This window comes from Leptinotarsa decemlineata, unplaced genomic scaffold, assembly GCF_025532065.1.
Source record: "Leptinotarsa decemlineata unplaced genomic scaffold, Ldec_3_MD MMD2_tig00000576_RagTag_RagTag, whole genome shotgun sequence".
Lineage (NCBI taxonomy): Eukaryota > Metazoa > Arthropoda > Insecta > Coleoptera > Chrysomelidae > Leptinotarsa > Leptinotarsa decemlineata.
Window position 1 is genome coordinate 3,865,636 of NW_027412551.1, and position 26,662 is coordinate 3,892,297.

General features: G+C 35.7%; 2 protein-coding genes across 3 annotated transcripts in view; one reads left to right on the forward strand and one right to left on the reverse strand.

The window, feature by feature from the left end:
* Positions 1-26,662, reverse strand: part of LOC111505266 (uncharacterized) — a 347,102-nt gene that overhangs the window by 266,627 nt on the left and 53,813 nt on the right. The window lies entirely within an intron of this gene.
* LOC141481924 (uncharacterized) lies at positions 5,537-8,847 on the forward strand. 2 transcript variants are annotated; one of them, XR_012465245.1, is made up of 5 exons: positions 5,537-6,057; positions 6,117-6,338; positions 6,396-7,712; positions 7,772-7,993; positions 8,051-8,847. XR_012465245.1 is itself a non-coding variant. In XM_074174293.1 (5 exons), the coding sequence occupies exons 3-5, from the start codon at positions 7,542-7,544 to the stop codon at positions 8,276-8,278; spliced, it is 621 nt and encodes a 206-aa protein (XP_074030394.1). In that variant the 5' UTR covers positions 5,537-6,057; positions 6,117-6,338; positions 6,396-7,541; the 3' UTR covers positions 8,279-8,845. The 2 variants fall into 2 exon arrangements, 1 of the variants encoding a protein (XP_074030394.1); XM_074174293.1 differs by having other exon boundaries at positions 8,051-8,845.

The window sequence follows — 26,662 nt, forward strand, 5'->3', positions numbered from 1 at the left end:
AACTTTTATGCAGCTTATTTTTTTACAGATGAAACACAAGCACAACAAGAAAATCCTTAAGGGCTCTCAGAGTGGTGCCTGTGTGAAAGTAGCGATTCACATCGGATTTGAATCGCGGGAGATTAAATCCATTTGGAAAACCGTAGTTTTCCAGATGGAAGAGTTCTTAAATAGTGAAGTTCGGGGTGTACTGAGTTGAACCTAAAAACGATGAGCAGCCACAGTTCCTCGCGTACTTCTATGTACCGCTCCTGTTGGAATCAAATGTGCCGAATCACTTGAACTCTATCTATAGAAGAGAGACAATTCTCCAACCTTTCTTCGATGTTCCAGGCTATCGAGGTTATATGTGATGTTCGCGTCTCCAATCAGGCGAATGTCTCTTTTCTGAATGGAATCCAGCAACTTTAGGGTAGATTTGGGGTCGGAGCTCCATACATGAGAATAATACTCCAAAGAAGGTCTGATCTCAGCCTCATAAAGCATCAAAAGTTACTGAGGTGTGTACAGTTTTCTGGTTTGGAACAGTTTTCCAAACTTTTGAGAAGCAGCCTTTGCAATGACATATTGATGTCCATTTTAACCCCCAACAAACTTATCGAAGCGGAAAGCAGAATTGATTCACCTGGCATTATTATATTCGGTTCAGAAATATTTATCTTCTTGGAGAAAACCGATGACTGGATTTTTGTGGCATTGAATTGAACCTGGTGACTTTCACCCCAATTCGAAACCACTTCTAGATCCTCATCAAGATATGCAACCTTCTGCTGCCGGTGAAGATGTGCCTCCATAGCCGATATCCTGGAATCCAAATGAAATGACGAGACAAGTGTGCTGGTGGATGGTGGAAACTAATGGGTATAAAAATTATAAGGAATACGATTTAGTAAATAGTGAATAGTGCTTATTTTAATTTACTAATTCGTATTCCTCAATAATTTAATACACATTAGTTTCCACCATCCTGTGTAATCTGATATCTTTCTATTGTCTATAATTTTTCTCTATAAGCGAACAAAAACGTCCATTTCTAATCAGTTTGTCTCCCTTGATATCGTTTTCATTTTTAATGTGTCTGTGGTGTATGTGTTTTCATTTGGTTAGTCCTCATTTTCGTTTGTACCTATGTTGTCTGACACATATATTTTAAACGTTTTTTTGACATGGATAACTAAGGTTAGGTAAGTGCACCTGGTTGTTTCTCTTTTACATAATATGAGATTGTAGGAACTTAATTAATTTTGCAATATGTATTGGCATATACTGTTCACTTATTAAATTATTTTATTATGGAGGCCTGATGATGGATTAAATAAAGTCCCAAACGATGGCATAAAACAAAATTGTTTATCTACGAACATTTTTGATCCCTTTTCCAACCAATAGGAAAAACCGCATTTCATAACAAAGTACCAGGCAGGCGGTCCTCGATTGAAAACAAAAGGTGAATAATCAAGAAAAGTACTTGATAAAATAACTGCGTGAACGCAAGCGAGACAGAAGTGGAACCACCTATTGGTGTAACAACCAGTCAACTTGACAAATTTAAATATCAGTGTTGGTGGTTTGACCAATCAACCGACAACTGCGGTGGGAAACTAACCTGGAATGCCATCGGAAATGAATTCATATGTTTCTAAAAATGATATAAAATCGAGAAAGGTTAATGCAGTCAATCTACTGGAAAAAAGTCCATGCTTTTTTTGGCCTACAGCTGTTTTTGGCCAACAGATAAGACTCAAATTTTCGTCTGAACAACTTCCAGTTGGCTGATACGTTTCCTTCGAATATGAATAAATTTGGTACCTATCCTGTTTTTCCTTTTGCTAAATGTGTGAATTTTTCTTGTTGCTCCAAATACAAAAAAAGTATATTCTTTGATTCGAGAAGAAATACATCTTCACAAGTTACTTTGTTTGTCTTATTGATTCACAACTACATGATAATGGTCAATTCCACTTCTACCAAGTATAGTGTGTAGTGGTTTTGATTTCACTTTCGAACAACAACAAATATCGTAACTTCTGTCAAAGAATCACCATCATAATTTTACTTCAGAGGTTTCACAAAAACTTCTCCCTCTTTCCATTTCCGATAGAATCATTATCCGGCGTTGAAATTGTCAAATGAAATAATTGCTCCGCCATAAATGAAGATCGATCGAAACTAAGTGCACATTCCTTCTCCTAAATGCAACATTCTGTCAGAAAATTTCATCTCGCTAATTGATGAACGACAGCTATACCATTTACTCGGATGCATTTTTCCGTTTAAATCCAGATAAAGTACGAGGAGGCGGACATTTATGTACATGGAAGTTCTGTATAGCATGCCAATGTGGACCGATAAACATGGCTAATACGATATTACGGATGCTATAAAGAGTGTGTTGAACTGAACATTTCTTCATGTTACTCTCAGTTGATTTCAAGAGTGATTCTTGTTTAGAGATCCCCGAAGAGCTATTATTTCCGTACCAATTCCATAACGGATTTTGATAACTTCATTGCGAGTGTGAAATTTTTTGTATCTACGAAGGTGATCTGAAAAGTTTCCGACCCCAACATGAAGAAAACAGCACTCGTAAATAAAAGCTATTGAATTTTGTTATTCATCTGTTTACAGTTACTCAGCAAGTTTCAGCCAATTTGAAGGCGCAGTTGTTATGTAACAGTCGTTTGAGTGAGTTCATGTGAGGGTTTCTATGGAAATGGACAAAATCGAGTATCGAGCTATCATTAGATATTTGTTTCTGGAAGGCAATATGCCTACGCAAATCAAAAATGAGATGGATTCTGTGTATGGGGACTCTACACCTTCATTTACTGAAGTGAAATTTCGGGCAGCTGAATTCAAACGTAACCGTAAGCGCTTGGGAGACGATGAACGTTTGTGACTTCCAAAAACTGCAAGTACCAACGAAAACATCGCCAAAGTTCACCAAATGATGCTAGGCGACCACCGAAGAGAGATAGCAGAGGTTATAAACATGTCAAAAGAGCGTGGTTGTTACATATTAAATCAATATTTAGACATGAGAAATCTGTCCGTGCAATGGATGCCGCGTTTGCTTACGTTAGACCGAAAACGTGCTGGATTGAACATTTCCAACGCTCTGTTGATAAAGTTCATGCGCAATAAATCTGAATTTTAGCGCCGATCAATTACTATAGATAAACCGAATAATTACTATAGATGGATTCACTATTATACGCCCGAAACAATAAACGAAAATACAGTTCAAATAGTGAACTGCAAAAGGGTAACCGGCTCCTAAAAAAGCAAAAACTTTTTTTTTGTTCAGGAAAGTGATGGCAACAATTTTTTGGGATAGTCATGGGGTTATTTCAATCAGTTATCAGAAAGGAAAAATCATTATAAGAGCACACAACGCATCATTACTTGACAAGTTGAAGGCAGAACTTGCGGAAAAACAGCCACATTCGGAAATAAAATAATGATAAAAAACTTTTAAAACAAGCTTTCATTTAAGTGCCCTAAAAAGAACACATTAACCACATTCATTTATGACTTCACATTCATGACTTTACATTATTTTATTTTATATTTTTTAGTTTCAATCGATAGTTATCGATCAATACGAAACAGAAAAACTTAGGGACCGGGAAAAACTATTATTTGGATAAACTATATTCTAAAGAAGTAGGTAGGTACCTACTCCTCCGGCATACCTTATAGAAGAATTACCTTGTTATACTTCTCAGTCTATTCATTTCATTGATGGCGTCATTATTACATGGCCGAGTCCCAGTTGATTTCGAATAGCCTAATTCTTCTATAAGGAGGCCTTCTATTGATGTGACCCCACTTGAAGCCACGTACGCTTGGCCGATAGCGAACAATTTTGAACCCAAGTATACAACAGCGTGGTCAACCGTACTACCCTGCATTTTGTGAACTGTACAAGCCCAGCATAAAACAATTGGCAACATTCTACGTTCAACTGTACCATGGCTGAATTTAGCTTGAAATTGCACAGATTTTGGTTGAATAACGTGGATTCCATCTTCGCCGAAGTCGATACGGACTGATGGAATGTCCGTGTCATACAGTTGTGCTATTTGGAAACAGGGCCATATAATTTCCATTATATGACCGATGACACCTTTCAATGGAACTGCAGACACATCAACATTGTATCGCAACATCACCTTGGCCCCCACAAATATTTCCAACTCTTTAGGCAACCCCCCAGTCTTGTTTATATCAGATGATATAATATTATTTAAACCTATATTATCATTTTTTCTAGTACAATCTATTAGACTATCGTGTGCAATTATTTTATTACAATGCAATTAAATATGGTTTCTTACAACCTACCACATCATTTATTGTCTTCTTTCTAGGGGCGGGAAGTAGGTATCTAAAGGTAAAAGCTTGATTTATTTTTTTTCTAGAAATGAGTATATTTTTTATTGAAGCCAACCCTGGATGTGGCATATATTTCCTGGTGGGCCTACCAACTTCCTATCATAAACGAATGCGTATACAAAATTTCGTGTCCCTGCTATTTACCGCAGAGGAAATCTCTCGTACGGAGCCGATCCTGGCAGCAGCATCAGATCACGTTTATGATTAACATGCATTGTCATCGGTTCTGGACCAGTATGCAAAATTTCAGGTCAATCGGATTCTGGGAAGTGGGTCAAATTAAACTTGCAAGATTTGTTAACATACATACAAGTCAAGTTAAATAAAAGCTTTTAAAAAGAAAATCCTCAGTGTCATTATCTCTATTCGGGTTTGAAGGCCGTCGTAGTTTGGAACCGATGAATCATCAAGATGAATGAACCTCTGAAGAAGCCAGTCATCTCACACCTTAGTGGTTGCCATGGAAAACATTCATGATCCACAGTTCGAACTGCTTGATAATCCGCCTTACTCACCAGATCTAGCTCCAAGCGCGTGAATAATTATTTCATCAGTCTTTTCCGTGCTGTGATATCTCAATGAATACGTATTCTATCAATTGGAAATGAGGGCCATTTGGAATTATGTACTTTTGCCAACGTTATACAAGTTGATTAATTCCGTCAGCATAAAAACTGAAAGCTCTGGATTCGATGAAGTCAACGAATGCCGTTTTTGGCTGATCCTGATTGACGAAGGTTCTACCGGATAGAGAGTTATTGAAGTGCTTGAGAAGATGGTAGTCGATTGGCGAGAGGTCTGTGGAGAAAGGTAGCTGAGGCAGAACTTCGACACTCAATTTGTTTATTATCAGACGGTGGTTTGTGAAACGTGCGAACAGAAAATATACCGCGTACGGAAAAAATATACCCCGAAGTACACTATAAAAAAAGACATGCCTAAAGAAGCTATTTTATAGCAGAACACGTGTTTTGTAAAACTGTTCAGTTAAAATCTAATAGTAAATTGTTTCTTGCATACACTAGAATAAACTCAAGAGACCGTTCGAAAAAAGAACTGAAGAACCTCTTCATGAAAGCAAAGATCGGCTGAATGATTACGTTGCTTGGATACTATTTACTGAAAGGACACGTGAATAATAGTTATTTATGTATCAAGGGAATTAGGAGGGCCTTAATTACCGATGGCAAAGTTTGCGTCCCGAGGGCCTCTGGCCCGAGGGACAGCAATTGCCTGAGGTTATTAAGGCTCATTAATTCCCGTGGTACATAGATAATTTTATTTCTGACCGATTTCAATAAAATTTTGTTCATTTTTGAAACGGAAAAATGTACCAATTCATTACCTTCCCGGTATATTTGAATCAGGTACCGTTGATTATAGTAGAGTTTTCTTGTTGCTAGGTTGTTGCTATGTTACTTGTTTATAAACAGAACTTTGTTATCAAGCTGTGTTTGCGGTGAAAACGTGTTTTCTACCCCAAATATAATGGAGGATATTTTGAAAAAAGCTGAACAAGCAAGAGAATCATTAATTCCATTGAAAAGTGAAGCCGTATACCAAAAAGAATACAAGATATATCTGGACTGGCTGACACGGAAAAATGTTATGCCAAAAGATGTCACTGAAACTGTATTTCTGGCATATTTTCAAGAACTGGTAAGGAATTTTCTATGTTTTTCGGTAGATTTGGTAGTAATTGTGTTTATTCGTTTCAGTCAGAAACGTATAGTCCGAATTCTTTAAGGACTAAATGGTCAATGCTAAAATCGATGGTGACTATACATGAGAAACGAGATATCACCAAGTTCAATGAACTACAGGCTTTTTTGAAACGGAAGAGTAAGAGTTATGAGCCGAAAAAGTCTGCTGTTTTATCTCCTAAAGATGTTATCAGATTCCTAAAGGACGCTCCTAATGATATTCATTTATTGCATAAGGTAATTTTTTTCTTATTTTCCTTTTTGTGTGTATTTATTTCCTTTTTTTTGTTATAGGTTGTTTTGATTATGGGTTATTTTGGAGGATGCAGAAGTCAGGAACTTTTGAATATGAAGATATCGGATATAGAGGACCGGGATTCCGTTATGGTAGTGAACGTACCGGAAAGTAAAACTGGTGTATCGAAGAAATTTACAGTTGTGGATGAAAAAGAGTTCTCCGCTTTGCCTTTATTAAGACTTTATATGTCTTTGCGTCCTAAAGGTATTGAACGATTTTTTTTGAGCTTCCGACAAAATAAATGTACATCTCAGCCAATTGGAAAAAACATGTTTGGGAAAATCCCCAGCAAAATCGCAATGTATTTAGGATTACCAAACTCATCTTCCTATACGGGACATTGCCTTCGTCGCACTTCTGCTACTGCTCTAGCCAATGCAGGAGCAACTATGACTAACTTAAAAAGACACGGAGGTTGGAAAAGTTCCACGGTGGCGGAGGGGTATTTGGAGGATAGCATCGAATTGAGAAATAAAACGGCGCGTATGTTGTCTACTTTGTCATCAGAAGAGGCAGGTACCTCGACTGTAGTGAACAGAAGCTCCAGCCATACAAAAGAAGAAATTGTTTCTAGTGGCGGAAGTAATTTTCAGGGAACATTTCAAAATTGTACATTTATTATTTGTAATGACGTGAATAAATAAAATATGGTTCAGTTTTCATTTCTATTTATTTTTACTTGTGAAAGGTAGAGGGAATTATAAAATCTATAATGTCCCAAGGGAGTTATGACCCTCTTTATTGATAGCGTAACTATGACGATATAAACTTATAATATCCCGGTCAGAAATAATAGTTATTTATGTATCAAGGGAATTAGGAGGGCCTTAATTACCGATGGCAAAGTTTGCGTCCCGAGGGCCTCTGGCCCGAGGGACAGCAATTGCCTGAGGTTATTAAGGCTCATTAATTCCCGTGGTACATAGATAATTTTATTTCTGACCGATTTCAATAAAATTTTGTTCATTTTTGAAACGGAAAAATGTACCAATTCATTACCTTCCCGGTATATTTGAATCAGGTACCGTTGATTATAGTAGAGTTTTCTTGTTGCTAGGTTGTTGCTATGTTACTTGTTTATAAACAGAACTTTGTTATCAAGCTGTGTTTGCGGTGAAAACGTGTTTTCTACCCCAAATATAATGGAGGATATTTTGAAAAAAGCTGAACAAGCAAGAGAATCATTAATTCCATCGAAAAGTGAAGCCGTATACCAAAAAGAATACAAGATATATCTGGACTGGCTGACACGGAAAAATGTTATGCCAAAAGATGTCACTGAAACTGTATTTCTGGCATATTTTCAAGAACTGGTAAGGAATTTTCTATGTTTTTCGGTAGATTTGGTAGTAATTGTGTTTATTCGTTTCAGTCAGAAACGTATAGTCCGAATTCTTTATGGACTAAATGGTCAATGCTAAAATCGATGGTGACTATACATGAGAAACGAGATATCACCAAGTTCAATGAACTACAGGCTTTTTTGAAACGGAAGAGTAAGAGTTATAAGCCGAAAAAGTCTGCTGTTTTATCTCCTAAAGATGTTATCAGATTCCTAAAGGATGCTCCTAATGATATTCATTTATTGCATAAGGTAATTTTTTTCTTATTTTCCTTTTTGTGTGTATTTATTTCCTTTTTTTTGTTATAGGTTGTTTTGATTATGGGTTATTTTGGAGGATGCAGAAGTCAGGAACTTTTGAATATGAAGATATCGGATATAGAGGACCGGGATTCCGTTATGGTAGTGAACGTACCGGAAAGTAAAACTGGTGTATCGAAGAAATTCACAGTTGTGGATGAAAAAGAGTTCTCCGCTTTGCCTTTATTAAGACTTAATATGTCATTGCGTCCTAAAGGTATTGAACGATTTTTTTGAGCTTCCGACAAAATAAATGTACATCTCAGCCAATTGGAAAAAACATGTTTGGGAAAATCCCCAGCAAAATCGCAATGTATTTAGGATTGCCAAACTCATCTTCCTATACGGGACATTGCCTTCGTCGCACTTCTGCTACTGCTCTAGCCAATGCAGGAGCAACTATGACTAACTCAAAAAGACACGGAGGTTGGAAAAGTTCCACGATGGCGGAGGGGTATTTGGAGGATAGCATCGAATTGAGAAATAAAACGGCGCGTATGTTGTCTACTTTGTCATCAGAAGAGGCAGGTACCTCGACTGTAGTGAACAGAAGCTCCAGCCATACAAAAGAAGAAATTGTTTCCAGTGGCGGAAGTAATTTTCAGGGAGCATTTCAAAATTGTACATTTATTATTTGTAATGACGTGAATAAATAAAATATAGTTCAGTTTTCATTTCTATTTATTTTTACTTGTGAAAGGTAGAGGGAATTATAAAATCTATAATATCCCAAGGGAGTTATGACCCTCTTTATTGATAGCGTAACTATGACGATATAAGCTTATAATATCCCGGTCAGAAATAAAATATATAACGTTGACATCAACTGCAGATGATGCAACAAAGGGACAGTGACAGCACTTCATATTTCATTCGAATAAGAGGCACTGAATTATAGAAGACAAGTAATCTATAGACAACACACATGTGTTCAGAAAAATATTACATACATACAACAAGGGACTGGTGCAAACTAGAATAGAGAGCATGATTGTTGGTAAGGGTGTTATGAAAGAAATGGAGGAAAAACACGATATGAGGCTACATAATTTTTCATAGACAAGTCAGTTGGTTTCCAATAACATTGGAAAAAGAGCACAATCACAGGAATGAACGACATATGACCACATAGAAATATAGCACAAGCTATAACTTCTGACAAATGTGTATTAAGTTTCGAATCAATCTCACATAAATGGCCAGCTCAACTTATCAATGAGTGAATAGATACATATTGATGAGCGAAATAGTTCAAAGCACAAAAAATATCAAAGAATTTTATATAGTAAGCAAAATTTGATGAACCAAAAGAATGCATGAGAATATTCCCACATCAAACGATATAATAAAAATAAATACCTGTCCACCCTGTCAGTAGTGAGTAGCTCTGTTAACCAGAGCCATACAGTATATTTCCATTTTCTTCTGAAAACACAGCCCTCACACCTATTAAGATAACAGAATAGACACACTCGTTAAACAAGCCTTCCATATCGGAAATTCTATATAATGCGACACCATTACATTTGAAAGAATATCTCACACAATACAACAGAAACAATGCATACCTCACAGGACTGTCTGTATCCGAAATTAAAAGCCAAACAGAACTCGACATAATGAAAGTATCTCTGAAAACAGAAGGAATCTAAGCATAAAGTTCCCACAGTAGTCAATATTTCAGAATCAATGCAAAAACCTTCCAGAAAACTCTTGTACCGAATACTCCAAATGACGGCATCGAACATAATGAAGTAATTATCCACTCTACCATACGTAGAGGTTTAGGTAATTTATTGGAGGTGGTCTCAATTATGGTTACCTGTGGTATGTAAATAATATAAGTGTAAGAAGCAACTTGTTGTATTCAAATCACTGTTGATAGAGGTACTGTGTTAGCGAAACATGTCGTGATATATTTTTCAAATAAAGTTTGTGGAGATCAAATCGTGAGTTGTAGTTTATGAAATTACTATGAATCCTTATCAAGTAACAGCCGAATCAATCAAAAAATTGTCCACTCTTGCTAGCTGACCTGCAGGATCGTTCAACATTGAGAAAGTTAAGACTGTCAGGGAAGCGCTTGAGGTACTCGTTTCCAAAAACAGATTTCGTGAAAAACTAATGACAAGGTCGTAGCGAGGGAGCAAGTAATGCTCTTCGAACCTCTCGTTATCCTCAAATTAATAATAATAATAATATGTCTTTATTCATCACAATAATAAGTACAAATTAAATACAATTCGAAGAAATGATGAATAGGCGGAGTTCAGCTATGAAAGCTGCTTTTAAACCCAACCTCGATTGGTATGTATTTTTATTATTTTGTATTATATTCGGATATGTGGGAAATTGCCAAAATCCTTTGCATATGTCGTGCCCTATCACTGTCGTGTGAGAAACATGTCTTTCAACCTTTTCTTAAAGTTTCTCAATGAACTTTCTTTAAAGTCTGTAGGGATGGTGTTATACAACTTTGCCGCATTGTAGAAGAAACTTCTAGTAAATATTGCTGTGGAATGCCTGAGAATGAGCAAAGTATGCCTATTACGAAAAGTGCCACTGTGTGATAGTGCAACTAGTCTTTCACGTAAGTAAGGCGGATATCCCTAAACAAGAATTCTATGCGTGAAACTAAGCAAATGGATTTCCTTTAGATATTTGAGTGAAAGCCAGCCAGAATCTCGAAAGGACGGACTTATGTGATCATACTTTCGGATACCGTAGGAAAATCTGACACAACTATTTTGTATTCGCTGGAGTCGCATCACATCTAATTGTTGTAAGGCGGGTCCGTAAATACAATCGCAGTAGGCTAATCTTGAAAAAATAAGTGTTTCACAGAGATTCAACTTCAGACTTTTTGATGAAAGGTGTCTACTTGGATAAAGTTATCTTAATACATTGAATGACGTTTTACACAGATGACTTACATGCTTCGTGAATCTCATGTCAGTATCTAACCACAAGCCCAGATTTTTACATTCATTCACAAAAGGTATTATGTTATTGTTGACACGGATCGACAACGACTCACACACAATATTTCTTTTACTTTTGGGACCAAATAACATGGCCTGGGATTTCTTTGGATTGATAGTAAGATTATGTGCACAGAATACATCATATAGAGTTTTGAGGTTTCTGTTAATATTTTCATTAGCAGGTGTAATATCTTTAAAGCTGAATGAACTATACAATTGAGAATCATCGGCGTAGTGATGTATTTTACCAAAACTAACAAATTCATGGAAGTCACTAATATAAATTGCAAAAAGGAGCGGTCCCAGGACTGAACCTTGCGGTACACCAAATTTTTTTGCACCTGAAGTTCTTCGATCACAGTCACGACTGTCGCACAAAGATTATCACGGCTTTTGAGTTTCAATTCGACTCGAAAATTTATTCGATACTGGTGAAGTCGAATACACAGTCTCTAGAAGAAAAGCAGCACAAGCTATTCACCGTTTGTACCACGAAGGCCAACAAGAGAAACTACCTAACAGTAACTGCGTTGTAGTAGGATTTCTCGGTCAAAACCGTGCAGGAAGGACACGTGCCCCAGGAAACTCGAGTTCCTTATTTGTTGATCTACAGACGCAGCGATACCATCCGATCTAAATAATGTCTTCTTAGAACTCTTTCACACGGGGAGCTTGACGTTTTTCGCTTCTATACGGGAGCATTTATCACTCCTACCTATCGTCCATTCACACCGGGAGCTTTTTCAGTTCCTGACTCCTTGAGGTCAGCCGTAAAATGGATCACACGTGAGCTGTTGCCATATACCTTCTCTACGTGAACCACCTTGCAGACTTTCACCAAACTTTTTACGACTTTATTTCGGTCTTTATAAATGTCGAGACTTTCATCCCAAAGGGCGGGTCAGTTGCAGACAGCACTAATTAACTCCTCCACATCGTAATCTGCCATGATAAATAATGTGAAGCGTCAATTAAGAGGAGCCGTTTTCACCCCTCGTATGGAAGCCCCCATTCATCCTTTTGCACTTCGAGGAAGAAACGTGGCTCCCCGGCTCGAGTTACAGGAGACGTGAGAGATCTCGCCTCTCAAGACGTGGCGGCTCCCACTTTTCGTCTAAAAGCTCCATTGGACTCGTTGCATTTTGGCGCTGAGAGTTTTCCTCTGTGCGAGCGAGAGACGTGAAGCTTTTCATGTGAAAGGAGCTTAGGGAGATGAGCTTGCTTGGTGTCTGAGATCGTTCGGAATTTTTTCGGAATGATTTTTTGTTGTTATGTGACTCCCATTTCATTTTCTCCACTGAATGAATTGATTGGCTCCGTAAAAATCTGGATTCATTTGGTCAAGTTCAAATAGATGAGCCACAATGAATCCTCATAAGATCCAGTACCCGGTGAAATAGACCTCTTGGACCAATGTTAATTCTTGGGCACACCCGAATTGCGTTCATCGCTGCATGAGAAGGAAGCGGGGTAGCAAGTAACATCAATCGCTACGAGAAATGCAGTCGACGTCAACTAAGTCATTGAAATTTTGACTCTTTCGAACTCTTATATCTTTGAAGATTGAAACTATCGTTCTTGGAAATCTAGTAGTGGTTTGGTGTTGCTTTTTTTGAAATTGTCATGCAAAAATATAACTGTTGAAGGCTGATCGACATTTTAGCGAAACGTTGGTCAGCATAACCATCCTCTAGTAGCGGAAGAAGTCCCCAATCGGCAGAAGATGAGCAATACACCAAAACTTCGGTAAGAACCCTTCAAAACTGACTTATACAGAGATTCAGCTATGATTATGTTGAAAACATTATCAAGCTAATACGCCCCAGCACATTGGAAACATCAGTTATACTAGGCTAAAAACTACCGAAGGTACTCAAGAGTTTTCAAACTGGAAGACATCTAAAAATGAAGAACTGTTTTTTGTAAATGACTTGGAATCAGAAATCGTGATATTTTTAGACACTAACAATACAGATATCATGTGAAGTCAAAGTATATATTTTATTGCTGAAACGTTCGACTGGTACGTATCTGTCGCATTCTCTCTGTTGAAAGACATGGCAACCCACGTTGAAACCCTCAAACTATTAAAGTACAAGTGTGAAAATCTCAGGAATAAAGTGACACCAAAAATAATAGTATAATCGACTTCATGGCAGTGTATTCTAGCATAAAGCAAGTTTTTTCCAGATGTTCAAATTGTTGGATATAGGTCTCATTTGGATAAGGCATGGTGAGCTATACTTAGTAGCAGCAGTAGCAGTATTCACAAGCATTTGAGCTTTATCTGTTCTTCAGAACTAGGACTTTATGTTAAAAATACAGGTCGAACAGAACTTGGACAGTGGCTTCGCTCATCATTTGGGTTGATGTTTTTGCCTTCTTCCGAAGTTGGGAATTGTTTCGTCGAAAATGTCTGATATGCCCAAGTAAGATGGTGTGAATCTATATGCGATATGCCCTGGACAAAACCAGTGACCATGGATGCTTTTCAATTCTGCATTTTCTTCCAATACAGTACTGTGGAAAATAGCCCAAATACTGACGACCAATCAATGCATAAACCGGAAGGGAACCATCACACTAACTTCAAATGAGTCAAGAAGTGAAATCTATGTAATCAAGTAGTAACTTCAGAGTATTTGCATGAAAAAATTAGGTGTATCGTCGAATCTATCTGATAAATGCTCTGGAAAATGCCAGACTGTTTCGTAGAAACTTTTTTCATTTGAACGTAGGTGATCATCAATTTCAACATTCGATCTAATTAGTTGATAGTAAGTAAGAGCCTAGAAGAATGAAAAAATGAGGAATGTAATTTTTTACAGGGTCAAAAATATCGGAAGACAGTATCCCTCCTGACGTGTTTTACATTTTCCATATATACTGAGTCATCATTTTCAAATAATATATAAATTTTCAGTCTTGAACTTCTATATTTTCCCACTAGTAAATTTTGTAAAAACTGTACGTTGTGTGAATTTGGAAATTGATGAGATTGTTGTTGAAGTACGCGTTAGTGACAATTCATACAGGGTGTCACTTTGAAAACTTCTCACTATTAATGTCTTCCTTCCAGTAAATAATATGAGAAATCAAAAAATAGTCATGGGGGGCACTTTCAAGGAATATTTGTAGCTCTCGTGATTCAACCCCCAAGGAGGAGTAGATTTTACCCTCAGAGTTTTAAGTGGGAAGGGGTGTCAAATGGCACATCATTTTGATTAGCGTTCAATTCTGCTTCCAATGGTTCCCTGACCTCATTTCATGATGAGCATTATCCGAAATATAGCGTTCTAAACCTTCACATGTCATTAGAATTCGCCTGTTCTAAGATGCATTATTGTATTGACCCCTTTTGATGAAAATGGTTAGAAGAGTAGCTGGCACCGTTCCAACCCTTGAATGGCAAGAATAAATGTAATACGCGTGAGATTTTTTATTTGTTGGTTATTGACCTTATACAAAATAAAATGTAATTTGCGAGAAAGACATTTCTAACATAAACTGTTCGAAATGTCGTCCATTTTGCTTTAAATAGTAATAAAGTCTGTTTTCGACTCCCCTCTAACATTACGGAAAACTTTACTAGGAATTGACTGGCATGGTGCTGTAATTCATTTTTCAAGTTCTTCAATATCAGAAGGTTCTGTTTTATTAACAACGGATTTGAAATGCCTCCAAAGGAATAAATTTAAGGGTGTGAAATCCGGTGATTTCAGAGGCCATTCAACTGCTGCCCTTCTGCCAATCTATCTATCCGAAAAACTCTCGTTTAACCACTGTCGAACGGAAAGAAAATTATGAGGTGGAGCACCGTCCGGCTGAAAATGTAACATATCCTCTTGCAAAAGTTCATTACCTTCGGCAACCATTTCAGTTTCTAGCTCGTGAGTTATGAAAGGATAGATAGTCTCTTCAAGCATTTCAAGGACAGATTGCCAGTCATGTTTTTTTAGAAATAACGGACCTATGATGGTATTCCCAAGAAAACCAGCCCGAAGATTAACTTTCTGTGGGTGTTGTGTATGCCCTAATAAATAATTGTGTGTACACTAATAATTACTTCTGTTATTTTTTGGAAGATGCTCATCAGAAAATTATGAGTCAGGGTACCATTGGAAGCAGAATTGAACGCCTTTCAAAATGATATGACAGTTGAACCCCCTTCCCATTTAAAATTCTTTGTGTAACATCTACTTCTCCTAGGGGTTGAAATACGAAGGCTACAAATAGTCTTTGAAAGTGTTCCCCTTGACAATAAAATTGAACTGTTTTCTCGATTCCTCATATTGTTTACTGGAAGGAAGGAGTTTTCAAATTGACACCCTGTATATAGAACTTTATGATGCCAGCAAAATCACCTCATTACAATGTTATTTCTGTAGTGCTATAAACGTTGATGATAGAAATTACTCCATATTCATCACTTTAAAAGTTCTATGAGAAATTGAAAAAACACTTTCAATATATGCGGTGAAAGCTGACGCAATTACATACATTATTCATGATTCAGGTATGATTTCATTGTCATTTAATTTCGTATCGTTCCTCAATACATATTTCAGTTTCATCCAACTCTTTTCATGAACAAGCCAATATGCCCACCAGATCGATAAATTGTTGCCTATCGACATCGACCTCTAAACCGAAACGAAAAGAAAAGAAAAAACATTCCATGCGATAAAAGTAAGTGAATTAATTTTCCCTGAAACAAAATGCGTCACATATCAATGGTAGTGTTATGTAAACAGAAATTCGTGACAACACTTACTTAATGAACTCAGGAAGCGATGCGACATGTTTTGTGTTCATTTTTCCTTCGATGGCGACGTCACTTGACAATAAATGACAACTACACACTCAATGGATGGATTGATCGGCTTACCTGGAATGAAAATATGGAGTTATGAATATTTTTTTCATGAAGTTTCATGAGAAAATAGTCATGAGTAGGATAGATGAGAATTTCTTAGAATATTTATGAATATTCAGCATGATATACAGATGATATTCTTGAAATGTACGTTGTATTTAGTCAATATCTTTCCTGTATATTATCGTCCATATTCATTGTATGTGTCCCACTAATACAATAAGCACAGTGATGAATTGAAATAAATATAGTTTGAAAATCTAAAAACCACGCTTTTAAAGAAAATCGAACTAAACATTCAAAAATATTTTTTTTAATAACGAACGAGAAATACTAGTATTATTGTGAAAAATGCGACGGGCGTTTGATATACAAAAAATATGGCACAAAGCACCCACGCTTTTCTCACAATAATGCTAGTATTTTTAGTTCGTTATTGTTTTAAGCTTATTTAAAAAATATATTTTCAACTTTTCAGTTCGACGTTCTTTGAAAGCGTGTTTTTTAGTTTTTTATTTTTCATTTTCTAGTTTCGTATGCTATGAAAGCGTGTGTTTTAGTCTTTTTAAACTTTATTTATGTTATCTAAACTTTGGGATCAATCAGCCGTATATTGTTTAGAAAAATAGCCATTGATATTTTCCGATTCCGGAGAGGGAGCCTGAAAATCAGCTACCAAGCCCAAAGCAGCAGGCGCGCAAAGGAGGTTAAAAAATAAAAAAAAAATACTTTTTTCAAAAGAAAAAATACATGTAAAGTGATTTCGAATGATATCAAGGAGATTACGTTCAGCGCCATCTGCCCGCGAATAGATCAGATCCCGACCTTGAGAGTTACAAGCAAACAAACAAACATACATACATACATACATATACATACATACATACATACAGGTGAAGCTAATGAAAGCGTGTTAAAAATATTTCAACTTGTGTGGATTTGCTTTCCAGAGCCAGATATTAGACCAGATAGGTAATCAGTGCGAGATTTATTTTCGGTTGTCATCATCTCCTGTTACCAATGGAACGGTGAGAGATATGGTGTCGAAATTAAGCATTTGACAGGTTTGGAGAAGTTGAAAACACTGCCAACCTAAAATTTTGTCAATCTCTAAATTCAATTCTGAGGCTTTGAATTATTATAATTATTTCGAGTAATATGGTAATGAGCTCTGATACCTATAGGGTATAGAATTGTGATGACTACAGTATACATAACCTATGTTTCACTAAATAAATACTTTTTGAAAACGAAAATATGTCTGACACTGATAATAAATAAAGTGAAAGTGAGCAGCCATCTGCAGGGAAAGCAAAATCACACTAGAACAAACTATCGAATCATCATTAAGTTAATTAAATTTTTATATTTTATTAATAAATTGTGTATTTATCTAGGGTTACTATCTAGGGTTACTAAATTTAAAATCTACTCTCTTGGTTAATTTAAATTTCACTCTTATGAAAAACAATGCACTAAAACACTTGCTTGACGAATACATTTCAAATATATATATATATATATATATATATATATATATATATATATATATATATAATCTAGAAAGGTTAATGCAGTCAATCTGCTGGAAAATAATTCCATAAAAATCAAAAAATAAATAGATAAGTACTCTTTGATCATTCCCATATTGATTTCAATTTAAGAGCCACCGGTATACAGCTGTTTCAGCCTATTGGGCATCGTCAGTACCGGGCAGGCGGTCCTCGATTGAAGACAAAATGAGAAAAAACCAAGAAAGTACTTGATAAAAATAGCTGCGTAAACGCAAACGAAACATAAGTGGAACCACCTATTGGTGTGACCACCAACACTGACATAAAAACTTGGCAAGTTGACTTGGGTGTCACACCAATAGGTGGTTCCACTTATGTTTCGTTTGCGTTTACGCAGCTATTTTTATCAAGTACTTTCTTGGTTTTTTCTCATTTTGTCTTCAATCGAGGACCGCCTGCCCGGTACTGACGATGCCCAATAGGCTGAAACAGCTGTATACCGGTGGCTCTTAAATTGAAATCAATATGGGAATGATCAAAGAGTACTTATCTATTTATTTATATATATATATATATATATATATATATATATATATATATATTTATATATATATAAATGGATGTTTGTTGGTTGGTAAGTGATAAACTTCTACATCGCCCAACCGATCGTGATGAAATTTGACATGTATAAGTAATTTTTCATAGAGAAGTTACTTCTGTAACTCGCCACTAGATGGCGCTGTAGAACAATTTTTTTTTAAAGCACTGTTCTATAACACTGCGCACGCCTAAGTTCGTTGACTCTGATTCTGTTAAAACATTGGAACAGCAGCGATACAGCTACATAGTACTAGTATTTTATATATGCTTATTGCCTGCGACTCTGATCTCATGGATTTTCCGACTGCAAAAATATGCTTTTGATTTATGATGAAATCGGTCAACACACTATAAATATAGTCAGTCAAAGTTTTAGTCAAATCAACCGGACACAACTCTTGTAGCATTCCTTTTCAACAAATATCTGACGTCAATCTACAAATTGACATATCTTTCTCATTCATAAACCTTCTAGCGAACCGCCTTGGCTCCGTATGGGTGCAATGCTGATACTTAATATAAATTCACCCACAGGAAATTTGAGGGCATGGAGAAACGGTGATGAGTAGGTTGATTTTCATATGTGAACGCTGGGGGCGCCTCAGTTGGAGTATTTAAATTCCTTTCTTATTGCACATTTAGAACATAAAAACAAACCTACTTAGAAAATTTCAGCCTCCGAAAATATAACAGTGATGAAAATTTAATTTTTGTATGTATACGCGCCCTTTCACCACCACGGGAGGCGCCTCAGTTGTAATATTTGAAATTTTTTTCCTAGTGCCCATCTAAGACCCAAGAAGCACGTATATACCAAATTCAAGTGACTCTAGGATCCCACTGCAGAATCACTACGTCCATAGCGAAGTTAACCAAACTCAGATTTTTACATATATATGAATGGGAGAAAACATTTACGACAGGGTGCCAGTCAAAATGTGGCCGCAAATATTTTTAATTAAAAAAAGCGAGTGTGCTTCGAACCACACGACTGAAGTAAAACTTCTTCAGCTCCATCTATATGGCTACCAAATAAAGTATAAGAAATCTGAAAACAAATTTCATAATAATTGAGTAACTGAAAAATTTCATGTAAATTCCCAGTTAGGTCAGGTATACAAAGTATAAATGTGAAATTTGTAATACGGCTTTTACAGTCAGTACCTATGCCATTGAGCATAAATATTTTTGCACAGGTGAAAAACTATTTCAATGTGAAATTTGTGGAAAGCACTTCATGTTTTCTTGGTTTTTGACATCTCACCGCCGCACTTCCCACTATGAAATTTTGTGGGTTGTATATGTCTTTAAATTTTGTTTCTGATAGTCTTCATTCTCAAACCGTTATACTTCTAGAGGACTTTTTGGGTTGATGAATAACATGTTTTCAGCTCATTTCCCAAGAACTACAATGTCAAACAGTAAATGCGAGTAATTGAAATGAAGGGAAAATGTTGTCCCGGCCTCTTATTTGATGCGAAAGATAAACATCCAGTTAGTTCAGAAAGGAAACGACACACAGCCTAAGGAAAATTTGTTAAATGAGTTTCTGACTATCATAAGTTAACTGGAAATAACGCTAACTGAGTGATGTGTAATTTTCCGAAGAAATGAAGAGACAAGTTGCCGTGCCAATTCGTGCGTCACTCCAATGAATGTCTTTTGTCTTTACGAAAATTAGTAACATTCATGCTTCGAATGAATTAAAGAGGCGTGAAAAAAAGAAATATGTTCATGTACTTATGTTTGAACACGCTGATCTACCAATGATTATTTTATTATTATCGGAGACACGTAAATGGTAAAATTGTCAATCTAATAGTATCGTTTGCAAAATAAAAGAAACAAAAAAACACTAGAGAAATACCTCATGAACCAATAGGAGCATATATGTAGTATTTTCATGTTGAAATATGATATTTGAAATATAGTGAATAATAACATAGTTATGAGAGTTTTTTATAATGAAACGATGATGAATTGCATTTCCTCAAAATATTTGAAAAAAATTCAGTTACCTCTTTTTATGGTAAGAATATTATTAAAAAAAATTCAAATTCAATTTACTGATATTCAAAACCATTATTGAATATAAAAAGTGGCCTACATGCAATTTCTGGAGTTATCTTATAATTGATCCAAAAATATATCACAAGTTGTTTACGAATGGTAAATTCGTATTGCCAATTTACAAGACGACGAATGAAGAATGAACATTAAAATCATCAAATTACGTATTGGTACCACGCATACTTTCCTAAACTAACGGATGACCCACAATAGCATTTACATTATATTTAAAACCGTTGATTATAGATCTAACTTATATCAGTATCAACTAACATATTGTATAATTGGTGGTTAATTTCAAAAATCGTTTGATGTACTGAATTCATGCATTTGATTCAAATCAGTAGATGAACAAGGCCGGTACAAGCGCAAAATTCCATGTATTCTCTCATGGCGCTGAATTTTTTGCAATTGTCATGATATGCGATCGGAACCTTGTGGAACACCCAACTCGAAGTGGGTTTGTTTCGGAGTGGGAGTGAAAGAGAGAAACATGTAACGTAATCGATGCGGAGAAGGATGGAATGAGTATGGGAAAGATTCAAAGAGCGTGAGCTCCCTTTGGGACTCCGCCTCACCCCTCAGGCTTTCACCCCTGAGCCCCTTGTCACGTACTAGTCACGTGGTCATCGGCAGCTGAGAGAAATTCAATGAAAAAAGTATATCAGTATGAGAATCTAACCCAGGTCATCGGCGTGGTATACGTTGTCCTTAGCCTCGACACCAGCGTGAGATATTATTGGTAATTGTTTTTTTTTGGTGGTTGTTTTTCGGGAGTGAAATTAACTATTCTTCTATACTTAACCTCAGTTTTTGATTTCCGTAGAATTTTAGGGAAATTGTGACGTCATTTTCATGTGGAAGATAGGGAAATATCCTTAGAGTTGGGAAAGAATTGATGTTTCATAAAAAGTTTCGCGTGTAAGAGTGAGAGACACGTGTGACGTAAACGATGCAAAGAGAGATGGATATGGTATCAAGGTGTTGTCGGTTGTAAAATATATCGTTATTTATGGGGCGATGTAGCATTTGAAGCGTTGTCGCTTTCAAAATTGAGCATGAAGGGTTATATACGCTTCTACTTCCACCGGCAAAAACTCTGGCAAAATAATTATGACCTTGACACCCGACACAAGTTTTTTCATCAGCAGGACATTTCTTTTGAACAATTATAATTTCACACAATATTATACGACCCATAGGGTGCATAAAAAACTAATCCGTCAGTCATCTTAGTAGGTTCGTCATTTTGGATTTAGAGTGACGTCATGTTATTGTTTTTATGCGTTTCAGCAAACCCTTTTATTCGATACCCTTATCATGAGAGGCATAAAAAAAGTAGTTCATCGTTCTGGGCGATCCGCCATGTTGGATTTTGAGTGACATTCTGTTTTTTGCATTCTTTTCAGCAAACTTTTTCAATTGACATCATAATATGGATATCAAATATATCCATTACATGGGTATCGAGTGAAATTAGTACCCCATGGCATGTATTCATGTCATGCAAGATTTTCCCCGAAATAACATAAGATTTATAGGTCATCAGTTTTACAGTTTTAACACTTTATATATACAGTTTTATTACCCTCAGTGTGAGGATAGATGCACCTAAGTAACTGAAGTACTTGTGTTGCGCTTTCCATCTACCACTCAGGGTATTCAAAATATGTCAATAACTGTTTTATATCTATATCTATATACATACATTCCTATTAATCAATTTATAGAATTGATGAACATTGGGAATGATGAAGATCTTGCTGAACATCGTTTATGTTTAGCCGAATAAATCGAGAAGTTCGGTATTGAACATAATGAATGTTTTGATTGATTTTTTGAATGTATAGAGATTGGAATTGTTTCTTATGTTAACTGTGTGTGACTTTTATTAAATGTTGGTATGTTTATGGAAGAACTAGTAACTAATCTTGTTTGTTTTTCTTCGTTTGTTGATTGAAGTGTAAGTTTGTTTGTGTACACCCAAGTTGAACAGTGGTAGTTATAGAGTTCTCTCGTTTTCAGTAACTGCGGTTCCTTATACAGACATTCAGTGGAGTATAGTTTAGGTTTTTTGAATAATATTTTCAAGATTGTATTTTGAGATATTTGGAGGGTATTGAGAGAATTGTTAAATGTACCACCCCAGGCAGTAATACAGTTTCTTATTACAGATTCTGCTAAGGACTGGTATATGATGATCAACTTTTTGTATTTCAGAATGTTTCACAATTCATTGAATTTTTTTTGTTGAAAGTCTGAGTCGTTTCAGAACGTAGTTTATGTGGTCATCCCACCTCATATGCCAATCCACAGTAACTCCCAGATACTTAATCATTTTCGTTCTTTCTATAACAGCACAATTGCAATTTGTTGTATTAGTACAGTCTCTGTCATGTATATGGATTATGTTATTTCCAGGTTGATCCTTCTGCAATAGGGTGAATGTAATAAATTTGTTTTTTTTTCACATTTAGACTCAGAAGGTTGTGATCAAGCCCTATCTAGGTATCTTTCAATCGCTTTCCTGATTTTTCAAATGCCTCCTTCCAATTACTACCTGTGAATATGAGTGCTGTTACATACAAACATTGCGAGTTGAATGGAAGCATGTAATAACAAATAGGTTTTTCCACATAAAAAGTCCGATGATGAGGTCACCAATCTGTTATAACCAGTAGTTGAAAAAAATGAATCCAGATTGAATCAGTTCCAAAAGAAGCAGAACTGCAACAATCTTCCCGATGCACGTTTCACCAACAATTTGACATCATCAGAACACTCTCATGCGCGTTTCATTACCCAAATTGGCGTCATCAAAACATATACTAGATTTCAGTCCATTTCCTGATGATATCAACTTGGTAAATGTCATTAACTTGGTTGATGTCATCACAAGAATCAAAGAGTCATGGTGAATCGTTTCCAAGTCAAATGTTCCAGTTCTACTTATCAGATTGAGATATCAGATTGATATCTAATTTCAATGAAAATCTTTCCTGAGATGAATGATTTTTTTATGAATTGACGAAAAAATACTGTTAAAATTACTTCATAAATATTTGCGTCAAGTTATTATTCGAACTTGAATAAAATGTTATACTTGTATTGAACATATTTCATCGTTTAGAATTAAATTTGACACCTACCAATGAAAGTTAAAGAACGGGGATTGTTTTAAGTAGGTACAGCAGAATTTTTATCACAAATGATTCAATCAGGGGATATACTCTATACTCATCCATACAAGGATTGATGCATTTTCCGATCACCTGCACACTACCGCTACCACTGCAAATAACATCTAATAATTCCCTCCTGTGGGGCATCCCATTCCGGTATATCCTAAATGATTCTTTGAACATTTCAAGTTCCTTGACGAGATTACTCATGTAAACTTTATGACCAAACCCATGTACATTCCCTTGTGAACTGAAATCTATCTCTTGTGGTGAAACTTTATCTGCCTACAGGTGAAGCGTGTGATGAATACTACATTCTCAAAGTTTGTAAACATATCAACCACGAAACTTGCCACCACGAAACATCCAGTAATTCTCTCCAAAGGCGGGGCTCGTTCTCTGCAAGTACGTCAGAGAAACCTCATTACAGTAATTTTGAAATTTTCATTTGAATATTATTATTTAGTTATACCATAGATTGACTAAGAGAAAGTCATTGATCGACCGAAATGGACTTTTTGGCTCTTTACTTCTCCATCCCAAAAAAAAGATAGCAATTATGTCCAAAAGGACTATTCACAAATATACCACTACATATGGTTTCAGAAAGTCGAGCTCAACAATAGATTCAGTGTTCGACGTCGTGTCTGGCGTGATTGAGGAACTTGAGCAGGGCAATCACACTGCGTTGATGCTTTGTGACCTGTCGAATGCGTTCGACTGCGTCAAACATGAAATTGTGTTAAAAACTAAACTATCACGGAGTTGCTCAACGGTACCTTATCAAACTTCCAAACTATTATGCATGGCATTCCGCAAGGGTCAGTTTTGGGCCCTTTCTTATTCGTCATTTATGTGAATAACTTGTGTGAATATGTGATGCCGTTCAAATCGGTTCTCTTTGCGGACGACACCACTTTCATTCTGTCGGATAAAAATAAAGATATGTTACAATCAACTCGACACAATACATCTAGATTTCTGCTGATGATCAAATTATCTCTATTGAGCCTTTTTCCTGAGGATAGTATAGCGAACGTGTCATGAGAGGCAGCACTAGTAGTAGGGACAAACATAAACTATTCACATGTAAAGCAGTATTATTAACGTAATAATAATTTATTATTTAAAAATATAAATCTGGTATAAAAATTATTTTGTGCTAGTATAATGCCAACAAAGCATTGCTGTTTTGCGAATTGTACGTCGGGTAATCGATATATGGAAGGAAACGTGTTTTTTATACCATTTATAAAACCTCATATTAATGAGGTTAGATGTAAGAAATGGATACATCCTTCGAGGAGAGTGGATTTAACAGTGCAAAAAATAAATAAATATTCATGTGTATGCTATAAACATGAAATGAATAGTAAATTTTTCATAGTTAATCACCATTGATCGGAATTTAATATAACCTTAATCGTTTATTAAATTATATTCATTTATTATATTTGATCAAATTTATCCCATTACAATCTATATTTGATTCATATTTCACTCGGAAATGAATCTGAATTTCATAATTATTTTAAATTTCTTTTATTACAGTTGTAATCTATCGCTACTCTTTTACTAGAGCCTGTATAATAACTTGTCTATTAATTCACTGTTTTTTCCAGTTACTTCTGAATTACGGCATGCAAACTAACATTTTAATGTTACATCATTGTTATACTTTAGAGTTGCAAATTTTAGTTTAGCCCCAGGAACATCTTCTTCTTATGATGCACTGTTTGGAACCTTTGGTGTAGTAATGAATATTACTGGAGTTTTTTCCCAATACCAAATCGCTATTTTCAACACTTCGAAACGTGTTTCGATCACCAAATGATCATCTTCAAGAGGAAGATTAAACTAGAAACTATCGCGAAACTTACGCTATTCATGCTATATAGATATACCCTACAGGTAAACCCTACAGGTGTACCACCCATACAGGTATACAACCCTGAATTAATTTTACAATTTTGCCTTATCTATTATTTTACAATATATGTTTAAATGTTATAGCTGTATTTAAAACAATTTTCAGTTATATAAAAATTAATTTTACAATATTGCCTATCTAAATTTATTTTTGCAATGTATCTATCAGTAATCAGTAAACCCAACAATTATTTTAACAAGCTATAAAGTATGCTATTTGGTATAGGTCCGTCATCGTTATTTATAATATTATTGTGTTTACTTATTTCCACAATCTCATAGGCATCTAGTTGCCTGTTGTTGTTAACTTGTCTAACTAATATTAGTGATCTGAAGTCTATGGAATGAAAATAAATACATCTCAGTTCCATACCACTAAAATACGAAGAACTTTGGAAACATTTTCAAGGAACTAGGTATGAAGGTGGTTTTTGAAACAAGTCATACACTACAGACCCTTTTGGGAAGTCCAAAAGACAAAGTCGAGAATTCGGAAAAGTCTGGAATTTACGAAATTGAATGTAAGGACTGCGATGCAAAATATTATGGGCAGACAAAAAGATCTATTAAAGTAAGATATTAGGAACACATAGCACACATAAAATATGGCAGACCTGAAAAATCAGCAATCTCCCATCATATTTGTAGGGTATATCTATATAGCATAAATAGTGTAAGCTTTGCGATGGTTTCTAGTTTAATCTTCCTCTTGAAGATTATCACTTGGTGATCGAAACACGTGTCGAGGTGTTAAAAATAGAGATTTGGTGTTGGGAAAAAACTCCAGTAATATACATCTTCTTCTGTTGAAAACATTCTTTTTTAATTATTCTTTACCATATAGAACTACTACTACTACTAGCGCTGCTAGTTAGTGATTTTTCGTACTTCAGGAAAAAGGTTTATTGTGAAACTAATAAAGTTGAATTACTGGGCATTACATAACAACTGGTCTGCACATATTTCTCAACTGAAGCGAAAACTCTCGGGTTCTCTATTTGTTCTTCTTCAATTAGGAATCACACGTTGAAAGGTGACACCTCGTTAATCCTTAGCTCGCACAAGTTTCGACTTCTGAGCGTTGTCGTTCGTAGGGTTGCGACAGCTGGTTAACGAAAAACAGATTTTGAACAGATTTTAAACAGATTTTAAACAGATTTTAAACAGATTTTAAACAGATTTTAAACAGATTTTTTTAAACAGAATTGAAGTATATCACTAGTGCAAATATATTAAAAACCTCATATTTTTCACTGTTCCCCTCTCATATCGATAAATCGATTTCGTCTTCACTTATCGCAAAAAAATCCATAGATTACTCTCTGTACAACATTTTGCCCCAAGATTTCAAAGAACTCAATCTGAACATTTACAAGAGAAAACTGGAAAATTATTTGCTGAGGCATTGCTTCTATTCTGTCGATGACTTCAGAACACATTTTTGTGGTAACACACAAGTCTACTTC